At 31.8% G+C, this 13944-nt stretch overlaps 1 protein-coding gene across 3 annotated transcripts in view; it reads right to left on the minus strand.

Moving 5' to 3' along the window:
• LOC106457619 (ephrin-B1-like) overlaps nt 1-13944 on the minus strand; it is a 401982-nt gene that overhangs the window by 135321 nt on the left and 252717 nt on the right. Inside the window, exon 1 of one of the 3 annotated variants that reach the window (XM_022383614.1) lies at nt 460-704. The exons of the other annotated variants lie outside the window; for them this stretch is intronic. Coding sequence (XP_022239322.1) covers nt 460-566 — 107 coding nt within the window. The 5' untranslated portion in view covers nt 567-704. Of the gene's footprint in view, nt 1-459; nt 705-13944 lie in introns of those variants that run through there. 3 annotated transcript variants of the gene reach the window in all.

Consider the following 13944-nt stretch of genomic DNA (forward strand, 5'->3'; position numbering starts at 1 on the left):
TTAAAAGTATGTTTTTACCTAATAGCAATTAATAATCTTATCCTTGTCAATTTTTTAATCATCTATCATTATCAGCAAGGAAATAAATTTTAATTTTATTCTTTATCTAACTAATATGCCTACACTGTCAGCTGAAGATATGGGACATTCACGACAATTAACCTATACGTTTAAAAGTCCAACAAACAACGTCAGTAATCGGAGTCTCTCTGGTATGTGTTGTTTATTAGTGACACAGAAATCACGAAGGATCAAAAGATTGGTAAATCACAAAACAATCAAATCTGATGACAAAAACGCGCGGGTTAAAACGTATTTCTTGTTTTGTTGTAAAAAATATCTCTCGTGATAATGCTTGGCAGACTTTTAATCATAGACTCAAAGTTTATAGATAAGTAACAGTAACAATCTGATGGACTCTATGTATGGGTCATTCTTGGTAACATACAAAACACTTACATTGGGTTGGAGGCGTTCCAGTATATGTCATCCAGCCTGACACACACCACATCTAGTGTGACGATGTCCAAAAGGGTGAGAAGAAGAAATACTACAATCCATGGCATTGTTACGGTAACACAGAAACTTTCTTTCTTAGATAATTGTGGTGACAGTTGCACCACTTACTTATTAGTGGCTCGTAGTAACCATGTTAAGTTCTACTTCTTTCAGCTTAGACAGGACTCTTCTCTCTACGAGCTCAGTTTTACGTGTGGACCAAGCTTTATTCGAGAGCCTTGCGCACACAGAATCTGCTTAGCCTCGACACCATGGTCGAGTAGGACGCCACGTTAACCTCCAATCAAAAGAAAGCACACAAGCGTCGAGTGGCGAGCTTGCTCCGAGCACGAGCGGCGGTGGTTCCACCCTGAAGAAAAGATTCCCCCCTTTTCCATCAAATATCAAACCATGTGGCGTAGCCTAACATTGCAAAATTTTCCCAAATACATGTTCTGATTGATGAGAATCCAAATAAGGTAAAAATATCTAACATTCTCATGGAGAACATAACTTTCTACACGTTATTATTACCTTTTTTTAAAATTGAAATAATAACTACTTTCATGTGTACTGCGCTATGACAATTATCTTCCAAAATTATCACGTTGTAGATGATTTCTTACCTTCGCCAGCTCGTCTTTTAAGCCTAGTATTACCAAACAACTCAATTAATGTTTTCGTCACAAGCTAGGCCTCCAAACTATTTTTTTTTTTTTACTTGTGTTTTGATATATATGTTGAAGTGACTGGAAGAGACCGTTTTATTTACTATCTTCAATCAGGCAATATCCCATATCAAAAAACAAAACAACGACAAAAAATAGTATCTTTTATCAACAGTCCAGCCAAGTCATTTATGGATACAGTCAACTAAAGCAGTTAAATTTGCATTCAGGTGGGAAATTACTGTAATATTGATTTTGTATACACCTACCTTGATCTCTTTGTTAATAGTTCCTGCGACTGTCTAAGTTTAAATCATAAAAGTAATCATTTTATTTCACATAATGTATAAGTATCCATAATATAACAAATGAAACTTCGATCAAATAAATAGCAAGCTCAGTTATGTATTACAGAATGTGATATGGACTGAAAATGCAGACTAACACGGTATGTCTGTTGTTCGTTTAGGTAACTATACCATGTACATCTTACTTTGATCACAGACTTTCATTATATTTATAGACATGTATTAGAGTCCAGTAATAGCAAATTGCACAGTTTACGCTTATCCTAATATTTAAAATGTGCATTATTCAAGATAATTAAATAACAGAAAACGCGCCAAATATTTTTGCGGGAACTTTTTTCTTTTTTGATATTCAAGTTGAACTTCAGCAGTCTCCGTTTCCTTACCAAGACAAGTGACAGAACAGCATATTATAGTCTGGAGACTTTTAGTGAAAGAGAAAATATTATACGCTATTAGAATATTTCAACTAGTGATGATTATTTTCTTACTACTCGCAGAAGAACAAAGGCTTTTAGAGCATTAAGCCAATGAAGCAAACTTTTGAAACAACGATTGTTTCGTCAATTTTGTGTTTATCTTACACATTTTTTTTTTCAAAGTAAAACATATACGAATGTAGTGTATCATTTCTTTCAATTGGATATTTTATACCATTCCCAAGACAAAAAGGAAAAGTGTTTGAATTTATGTTAATAAGAATAAGACAAGTTGTTGCCATAGTGACCAAATGTGTTGAAACGCCAGTAACACTTAGAAAATATATCAAGAAGGGAAAAGAGGCAACGACTAAAGATCGATAAAATGACTAAGGCATTTCAGCTTTCACTAATTTATTTTTATAATGCAATTACATGACTGTGGGTATCGTGAAAATGATGAATTATTTACTAAGTAACAGACGTTACTTACGAGAAATACTGAGAAGGAGAGAATGATTCTTCACGTGCCGCGCAATTTAGGCGAACTTCAAACTCACCAGCTATATAATTAAAAATAATAATAATAAAGCCAGAATTTCGCGTAGAGAGAAAAAGGCGTATATGTTTTACATTACTTAGCAATAAAGAACACAAGAAACTGACATATGATGTTTTCTCCATGAATCACATAATCGTTGTTATTTCGCAAAATCATTTTATGTTGCACGCTAATGTTAAAATCAAACTGGAAAACATATGTTGAAACTGAATCATTCTCAATTATTTTTCAAGTATAATATTAACTTTGTAGAAAAAATATATTTCCTTCGATCTACACAACATAACAAAACATACCATTCATTTTACTGCTACATCTTCCTTCCCTTACATGAATGTGACCAACCGAACAAATTTTAAACAACCACCTGAAACACTTAAAGAATATCTGATATTACAGGGTTTTACTATACTGACATTACACAGTTTTGCTATACTGATATTACACAGTTTTGCTATACTGATATTACACAGTTTTACTATACTGATATTACACGGTTTTACTATACTGATATTACACAGTTTTACTATACTGATATTACACAGTTTTACTATACTGATATTACACAGTTTTGCTATACTGATATTACACAGTTTTGCTATACTGATATTACACAGTTTTGCTATACTGATATTACACAGTTTTGCTATACTGATATTACACGGTTTTGCTATACTGATATTACACGTTTTGCTATACTGATATTACACGGTTTTGCTATACTGATATTACACAGTTTTGCTATACTGATATTACACAGTTTTGCTATACTGATATTACACAGTTTTGCTATACTGATATTACAGTTTTGCTGTACTGATATTACACGGTTTTACTATACTGATATTACACAGTTTTACTATACTGATATTACACAGTTTTACTATACTGATATCACACGGTTTTACTATACTGATATTACACAATTTTACTATACTGATATTACACAATTTTACTATACTGATATTACAGTTTTACTATACTGATATTACACAGTTTTACTATATTGATATTACACAATTTTACTATACTGATATTACACAATTTTACTATACTGATATTACACAATTTTACTATACTGATATTACACAATTTTGCTATACTGATATTACACAATTTTGCTATACTGATATTACAGTTTTACTATACTAATATTACACAGTTTTACTAGACTGATATTACACAGTTTTACTAGACTGATATTACACAGTTTTACTATACTGATAGTACACAGTTTTGCTATAACAATTCGTAAGTTTGTCTTAATCAAGATCTGTCATTATTCTGAAAAAAGAACTGTTTATTTTACAGCCTTAAACAGTTATATATCAATTGACAGATAAACAAGCTTAGAACACATAGATAAAACCAAATACTATTCTCAAAGTTGGCACATGCTACGCGATCACAAAACCCTTGAAAAACTTATAGGCAGTTCTGGGGGATTATTTGAGTAGTTTAGGTATTCATAACTTTCTTTTCCGTTTTACAGAAATACAAGTTAACTAACGTGACTTGATACGTTTTTCTATTTCAATCGAATTTTCTGGATAAGACTGATTTTGAGGCGTATTATCCATTGTTGTTAGTCCTGGACCAGACCAGAGCAAAAGACGTCGAATACAAGAAAATAATAACAATATATATATATATATGGTGTTAAAATAAATATATAATAGTGCTAAAACCTTACACTAATTATGTATGATATGTTATGGTTTGAATGAAAGTTACATTTCACCAACTTAATCAGTTAACAGCGTAACAGTTGGTTTCAAGCAATATCCCAATATAACTAGCATCTATACACCATTACTATGTCTCTCAGATCCCAGCTGGCATAACGAACCTTGAGATCGGGTGACATGCGAAAGGACTCATCGGTACTGAATATAGCAGATACAGTTTGGTTACAGGTTTATTAATAGTTAAGTATTCTTAACTTAAAATAATGGATTTTTTTCATACTTGCCACTTTAAAATATCCCGACTATTTGTGGTTTAAAAATATATTTACATAAAGATTGGATAACAAACAAGTTGTTTTATAAGACTGTGGTCGTAATGGAGTTCTTTTGTTTGAGATAAGACGTTTGATAATAAAAGGTGCATGTTGAAATACCTTGTCTGAATTATTTCAAATTTCGCATGCAAACTCGTAAAGAGTTTTAATGTTTTTAAAAAAGGAGTACCTACAAATTTAGCCTAAGACTCTCTCTTTTATATTTAGTACAAGTGAAAAGACCTTTTTCAATAAATGATTACTTGCGAGTGACTTTTAGAAAATTTGACTTGGAATGGCACATGAAAAATATATGCTAAAAATTATACATACCAAACATCAAGACGCAGAAGGATGTTGGCGCTGTTGACAAAATTATTTAAGCAAATTTAAATATTTTAGGAATGTTCAGTGTGCATAACAAGATTCGAAAGTTTCTATAAAACAGTCCACCACGGAAATAAAATACTTAAAGTAAAATTTAGTTAATTTAAAGCTTGAAGCTAGTAAGCCAGAACTATGCGTTAGATAAATAATTGCAATCAACTTAATAACAGTGATTAATTAACTTAAATTTTACAATTATGTAACTAGTATTCACACATAGGCCACACCCAGTGCTAGTAGGACCTTTCTGAGGTACAGTTTAAGCTTGTTATTGAAGGTTAAGTATAAGACATTTTATTTACTTTCGTTTCAATTTCAAGTTCACGTAGATATATAGTGGAATCTTGATTATTTATAACTTTTAATGTCTATAAGAAAAACAATGTAAATATGCAGAGTACAAGTAAGTTGTTATAAGGGCTACTTTAGTTTCCAAGACCGTGAAATATGGAGAAAAATTACCTTCAAAGAAAGCCCCAACTGTCATCCCTCTAGAGCACTTCAAAATGCATCTTTCGTAAGTACAAAATACCTTTTAAACTACAGTTTCTAACTTCCTAGTGTATAAACAAAACAACAGTATGATGGTAGAATACCATGGGAAACATAGCAGACTGGTCTCCGGATTATTAACGACAATCTATCAATCTTTCTGCCTTCTCCCCCCGAAATAAATAGTTTTTAAAATGCTAAACAACTTAAGTACAAAAGGAAGATCTGAAATAAGGTAAAAAATAAATGAGAAACTTGGTAGACTTTGCTCAACATATTAAACAACTCGCTCAATCGTCTTGTAACGGAAATAGGAGTTTTATCTCCAATACATTATGGAAAGAAAAAGTAATTTCTTGCTTTAGTAAACTCATAAACTCTCCAGAAAGAGGAAATTCAATGAGTTGTAAAGAATTGTTAGATACTCTCCGAGATTCTAATTTTTCCATCCTTATCCACGTGAGTTTAAAAAAGGGAAATAACAGAAAAGTTCATGTTAGTACTAACAAGGCTGCTTCTATCAGAAACCCCTGTATCTTTTTCACAACTCTCTACAAATTTACAACTTGGTGTTAAGATGATTCATGGAGAGGGTATGAGAAATATTCTAATGAATTCGATATTGAGGACGTGTATAAAAACGGTGCCACATTTGTGACTTACATTGTAAAAGGTAGTGTTCCCAAAGGCAGTTGGATAAATATTTACTGTTGGAGTACCACAGTTATCGATGTCCTTGAAAAACTACGACATTCAAATGATGAAAAGTTATACGTGATGCTTGCTAGTGACAAAGTTTCTTCATAAATTGTCCAAGCAATGAATGTAATCTAACCAAACCAAGTAGCTGGAATAATGACCCGACACCTAGTTGCAGTACAAGAAGAGAGAATAAGCCAAAATTACCAACAGAGGAAATAATTCCCGAGATCAGAACCGTACAGATGAAGAGCTCAGAATGAGGGATAGTCCCAGTTCTGACTACAATTAAACTCCAAGATTGCTTCACATCATTGCCTTGAATAACAAGAAAGAAAGAAAAAGGAGACGACCCCTATCAATTTGACTTCTCGATGATAAAAACCTATAAAGTGTTATAATTGTGAAAATTATTCAAGACTCCATACTTTAGAGAGGAAGCAGCAAGTAGAATTAATAGAATCACGATTATTGAAATAAATTATCTTTATTCAAACTTGAAGAAGAAGAACCATTAGAAAGTGCTGACTTATTAAAAATGATTTTTGAAATTATATTTCTGTACACACACAATAAATCATAAATATTTCTTTTCACAGGTATGTGAATTGTCAGTCATACCGAAAATAATTCAGTTGGAAGCTCGATACATAACAAACAAATTTAATCTAAAGATAATTTAGGCTAATATCATTCAAAGTTAATTATATTTTGTAATATAGAGAATTATCTGTTCACACTGTTAAAGGTGCTTCTTATTTGAATTGGAAGAGAAAACAATCTGATTAGCGTTTGAAAGTTTCGTTATGAGTGAAAACGGATCTTACTGAGTAAACCATTGCTTTGGGAACAAACAAGAACAGTGAAAGATCGATTTACAGATACTAAACGTTACATTAAAATGTGCTGTGGGAAAATACCTGTAAAATATTGTCATCTTTTTCGCTGAGAAAGAGTATATTATTTACATATTATTACATTAATGTTGAGTATCTTTAAAGGAATTTAAGTTATTCAAAATGGTACAATTAAAGGCATACAGATGCATTTTATAAACTTCGCTAAATTAACAAAGCGCTGAATGTAAAATATAAATTGGAGTTAAGCCTTAGTATATTTACATTTATGTGACAATTTATAATTATATCTTATACTTGAAAGATATCACTGCAGTGTAAGCATAGTACGATTAACTATGATTTACATGTTATTATGAGCTGTGTATGTCATATTAATGGAATAACTTTACTTCATTAAATAACCAGACATTCCTACAGATTTTAATAATTCACATTTTAAACGTAACCTAAAATATACGTTAATATTGTTGATATATAAAACCCAGAATAACGTCAACTGTTACAGTTAGCAAATAGGAGTTTTTAAATGTCAACCAAACTCGTGCTAAAATAGTTATTTTTCATGAACAAAGTTTCGACCTATACTAGCGCAATCTGTTAGTCAAAAACTGGCAGAGAAACTAATCATACTGCCGCAGCAAGCCAAAGATTCTTCCAAGTTTTCAGTTTGGTTCTAGAGTATTGTTCACTTTATATTTTATTATTGCTATTAGCATTGCGTGTTGTGTTACCCAGAAGATCCGTTTGTTCACTTTATATTTTCTTATTGCTATTAGCATTGCATGTTGTGTTACCCAGAAGATCCGTTTGTTCACTTTATATTTTCTTATTTCTATTAGCATTGCGTCTTGTGTTACCCAGAAGATCTGTTTGTTCACTTTATATTTTCTTATTGCTATTAGCATTGCGTCTTGTGTTACACAGAAGATCCGTTTGTTCCCTTTATATTTTCTTATTGCTATTAGCATTGCGTGCTGTGTTATCCAGAAGATCCGTTTGTTCACTTTATATTTTCTTATTGCTATTAGCATTGCGTGTTGTGTTATCAAGAAGATCCGTTTGTTCACTTTATATTTTCTTATTGTTATTAACATTGCGTGTCAAGTTACCCACAAGATCCGTTTGTTCGCTTTCGACATAAGTACGTTTGTACTCCGCACTATGGGGGCCGTTGGTGTGTTATAAGAGTGACGGTCAGATCCCACTATTAGATTCGACTATCCCACAGGTTAGTAATGGGTGACTTTTCGTAGCAGCCTTCGATCTCAGTCTATCATCTCAAAATTAGGGACAGTTCGCGTATATAGTCCTTGTATAGCAAAAAGAAACCAAACAGTTAAAAACTTAAATAACCCAATAAACATATACATACAGGTAAGTATATATGTATCAATAAGTTCTTATTGGTAACAGTTCTACATTCATAAACTATTCCCTTAATAAAATATACAAAGACTTCTGCATTTATACCATTGGTGTTTTAACATTGAACTAAAAAAAAAAGTTATATTTTAGCAACAATTGGTTTTCAAAGTTTTAAGGCCTAGTTATTTATACAATATAAGAAACAATGCAATTTAAATTAACAACGCGCACTCCAGTGATTTGTTATGCACAGATAAGGTAATATGATGCATTTGATAAATCAGAACATTATTAAATCCGAGGAGGCGTTTCTCAGGGAAGATATGACGGTTATGGCTTCTGCAACAATGTGCTAATAATCTTCGTATCATTAACTGCAGCCTGACTGATTAAGAAGGTCTTTATATTACAAGACATGTTTTAACTTTATACTCGTTTGTGTGTGTTTGTTGAATTACATGATGAGGATGAAAATACTTGAACATACAGTAGTATATGGCTATCTTAAATTGTTCACATGTTCTAAAGTAAAATGATTGAATAAGTATAGAAATGGCTCTCGTGAATTTTACGTAAAATAACTGTAAGAACTGATTGATCACACATGGACAAATCTGAACAACCTAAAATATTGCTGTGTTTTTTTCAGTTCTCGTTAGTTCTCATGAGGTACGATAAAACGTATCTTAAAGATGAATACGAAAATTCCACAACGTCAAAATAAACAAAAAAAAAACTTTACATTTATAACTTCTTTTTTTTTTCTCTGATGTTCGAACGTCAAGAAAATAAAACTTTTACTGGAATGACAAGAACGTATCGTTCGTTGTATTCTAACAGGCAGAAGATCGAAAACAAAAATATTACGACACTGACAGGTAGAGGAGTTGGTTTAAATCAAACAAGTGACTGACGAGCAAGGACTTGGAAAAGTAAAATACAAATAAAAATCATATTCACCTATCCAATACAAGTAACTCTAGCTATGTTTATCGTTCTAAACAACAACGTGAATTACATTTACTCAAAATACACATTTGACAATCAAATAAATCAATTTCACAATATATAGTAAATTTAACATCTTTCCCACATCCAGTATTGTTCCTTAAATTTCTAAATAAGATATGTTATTAAATAAACACACAACCATCAAGATACCTAAAATATATCCCAAAAATAATAGACAATATCTAATATTTTCATAATTGTTTCAAACTCACTTACACGTACATCCGATGAAAGGCAATAATTATTTGACGAGATGTATTTTGTTTTTTTTTAAACTGGAACGTGCGTGAAAAGAACAATTACGGTATAGCACCACTACAAATCAAATGGATTCTCTCAAACATAGTTTTTGTGTTTACACCAGTTATTCAGAAAACAACACAACTAAAATAACTATATAAAGAATGCTGCCGTATTCACGTGTTATGATCAGTAATCACAATTATAATTTTTTAATAATGTGATGCTGAGATCACCAGGTGGCACTGAAATCAGAATATTTTAGTAACAATAATATTTTAAATAGTTTTTGTAAAAAACGTGCACCCACAATTGCTGCTGTTGAGTCCACAATACAGAGAGTAATTGTTTACGTGAGGAGAAGTTTTTTAACAGAATGGAATAAAATATCTGTAAAAAAGGCTAAGGCACACAATACAGAGAGTAATTGTTTGCGTGAGGAGAAGTTTTTTAACAGAATGGAATAAAATATCTGTAAAAAAAGGCTAAGGCATCTTATATCGATCGGATAACTATATTTTAGTCCAATAAAGCTACAGTCATAAGAGATATGTAAAGAATAGTTGATAGTCTTGCAATACGTGGAAACATGATGATTAATATACACATACATATATTTAGAAGGGAAATATATATATATATATATAATCGGCTTGTATTGGTGAGCTCGGTTCCATCTTCTGTAGAACAATCAGAAAATGCAAATCAGAATATAGATAGATAGAATTTAAAACAACTAGTTAAAAAAAATCATGTATCTACGTTTCCAGCAGTCAACGCGCTTTGTTTTAGATTTACGCTAACATCATAAAGGCGTCGGTCGATGCATGCAAATTCAATTACCATACAGCAGTGGAATAGCTGAAACTACCCGGCATTACACTCTTATCGTTTAGAGCATTGGGCGGAGTTACGTCCATAGGGACTTTGATGTGAGTAAAGACACACTTTGCAGTCATGACGCGTAGACAGTAATAATTGTGGCAGTTTAAAAGAGCCAACAACAGTAAGCTAGCCAGAAAATGAAACAGATTTCAAAAAGTGGCAACCAATGTGTACATACTATAAGTAAATAAACACAGGCGCAGCTATACACAAAAGTTATGTCTTGCAAGTAGCATGTTTTTCAAGAATGGTGGATATTCTAATCTCTGTTATTGTTTCGTAATTCAGTATGTAAAAAAAATATTGTTAAGTAAAACACAAGTAAGATATAAAAACAGATTCGATCTAAAATTGTAGAAATTAGGAATACCAATTTACTGGAAGATAATCTATGTGAAATATAGGTAAAAAAACTGATAAAAGGGTGCCTCTAACGTAACTTGATAAATCGTGGCCGACAAAAAAATACCCATGCAAGTTCTACCGATAAATGTTTTATGAGTCAGAAACTAAACAATGGAAATAACATTCTGGATTTTTCCTGGAAATTTTCAGAATTCTTTAAGCATATAGTAGAAAACAAAATGTATCTTTCAGCCACGTACTTGCTCAAGCACAGTTGGTGCTAGCCTCCAACCAAACATTATATATATCTGTTATTGCTGGATATTAAAAACGGAAGATACCTTAGCCAGATAGATATTGCTGAATAGCTGATGGTGCTAGCCCCCTGCCCCCCCAGTGGCACAGCAGTATGTCTGCGGACTTACAACGCTAAAAACCGGGTTTCGATACCCGTGGTGGGCAAAGCACATATAGCCAATTGTGTAGTTTTGTGCTTAATTCCAAACAAACAACCAAATAAGCTAGCCCCCTAGCATACATTATATCTGTCAGTGTCAGATGTTACAAATTGAAGAAAATTCCAACAGGGTCGAATAATGTTCGAAAGTTTGCTTTTGAATCCGAAATGTTACTTTCAAACTAACCTTTGATAAATCAACTTATAAGAGGTCAGAAACCATCCAACATTTAACTTTTGCAAAAAGGATGTTTGTATCCAAGGGTGACATGGACTATGTCTGCATCAGTATACATGAAGAAACATTAGTCATGGAATAGAACCTAGTTGAATAAGTCTGTAGGCTTCAGGAAATTGATAAGGTAGAACTGCTTCGCCAGTTTAATAAGCCCTCTGGTGGCTCAAAGCTAAGTCTGAGAGCTTATAACGCTAAGGCGAAACTGAATTGTGGGACGTTAATAAGCGAACATGAAGATAAAATTGATTTTCATCTTTGATGTATATAAATTATGATTCAATCAACCACTTATAATATGATTGTTTATATACTGGATTGAAAACTATCGCTAGAAAGTATAGAATCAAAAATAATATTAAAAAACACAACCAAATTAATTGCCAAGATTTCAAATGACTTTTATTTAAAAACAAAAAACAATGACCGAGTAATAAAATTTCAAACTTGAGATGCAGCAAACTTTGGATCATAATCACTAGCGTCATATCAGAGTGTGATGTGGTCCTCATCCCCTCATCGTATTCAAAGTAATCGTAAAAGCTACAAACGAGACTGTGGATTGGGTGAAGGAAACGCTTCTGATTCTTCATGGGAAGTCAAGATTAAATAATCAGCAAAGTGCCACTGAACTTTTACTAATAATTTAAGTATTTTAATGTTCTGATAAAGTAAATAAAATCCCAGAAATTCTAGAACTGGTGACTAAAGTGTTTAACCTTGTTAAAGGAATTTATTTTCCCTATTCACGAATATTAGACGTAGATAAGATTTACTATACCTTATTTTATATACTATATAAAAAAAAAACTTATGGTAGCCGTACATTATCCGAAAGACATTTTACAACATCTATTGTGATAACTGTGAAGAAGTAAATACCTTCATAGCTTGAAAATCATTCTCGTAAGAACCCAAGATACTGCCCTGGTAACTTTTTATTTAATAAAAAACATATATTCGAGTGCAACTTACGACGAAAGATAAGATCGAAAGTATGAATGGTTTAAAGGTTGAGAGTTGATTCTAACTGTTTGATTATCATGTGCATATATTTGTAAGATGTGTTCTTCATCCGACTTCTCGACAATTTTGAGTTGAACGAGTTATGATGATTTTATAGACAAAGAGAAGTGTAATAAAATAGCTGATTCAATAGTCAAATAATTCATAAATTCATCCTGAATGCGTGACGATAAACTTTTTCCAAAGGTTGCAGTTCTATATAAACTACAGGATGCAGTTCAGGATTATAAGCAATGCAGATAAAAGCCATATCAAGGATATATAAAAAAAGATATATTGCACATTGAACAGTTGAAACTAGGTCTTAATTAGAACATGTCACTATTAAACATTATTAAAAAACTTTAAGCCTTTGATAAGATTTTATCAATATATGTTTGCTTTAAATATAGAAGTATGTTAGCAGTTAAAAAGAATAACATATGGAAATGCATGACAATGTACACTCAGACATAAATTTAAGTCTGAGCCACAGAAGAGTGATTATTCAAAAAGATTGACAGATTATGCTCTTAAGTCCTAAAATATGATAACGCTTGCAAGAACAAAAAAGCTATACGTATTATTTTGCATAATCAAGGATGGCAGTCCTAGAGATGGAGAAAAGATATGCATGTCATTTTTTTCTTAATATTCAAACCAAATGAACTGGACGATTATAAAGATGTTTGCTGCTGTGCGTTTCAATCAAATACTGATCGAGTGGGTAAAACCTAACCTGTAGTGCGAAATGTAATAAAAATATTTTTGTTACCTAAAATATTGTTCTACAGTGGTGTAGTTTCAAAAGAATTGTCGTAACTAACTATCAAACCAAACTGAATCAAACGTACTTGTGGAAATGTGTTTTTGTTTTACTTTTCTAAACAGGTTAGCCATTAAAACAAACCAAATTTACCAGTCACGGTGGTTTCATTGACATCCAAATGATGTCTAGATACTACTTGCCGTATTAATAAAAGTTTAAATAAACGTTAAAAATTAATAATCGCTTACGAATACACCAAAACGTATACAGAACTATTCACAAATTTGTATTCATTCAAATGTAATACATACAGGTATAAAAAGTTCGGATAAACAATTTCATTGTCTTACTAAGTAGTAACAATTCGTTGTTTTTGATCTTCTGATCTTAACGGAAAATCAAAGGTGTTAACACGTCAATGATTCAATAAAAGTAACTACAAAAAAATATAAACAGTCAGTGGGTCCAATCGTCTGGTTAAATAATTATGGTGAATTTATACAGTAGTAGTAGTAATCTAAAGCCTTGAAAATAAACAAATCAATAAATATGTGAGGTAAATCGGTAATCTAATACGATAAGATTCCCCAAAATTATAACAAAAAAAAATGAAACGTTGCAATAATGCATCTCAAATAAAACGTATATTTAGCCGCTTTATCAAACGTGACACACAAATAAAACGGCGACAAAAGGATGTGTTTGTTTGTAATTAAGCACAAAGCTACACAATGGGC

The sequence above is a fragment of the Limulus polyphemus genome, unplaced genomic scaffold (assembly GCF_000517525.1).
Source record: "Limulus polyphemus unplaced genomic scaffold, Limulus_polyphemus-2.1.2 Scaffold352, whole genome shotgun sequence".
NCBI lineage: Eukaryota > Metazoa > Arthropoda > Merostomata > Xiphosura > Limulidae > Limulus > Limulus polyphemus.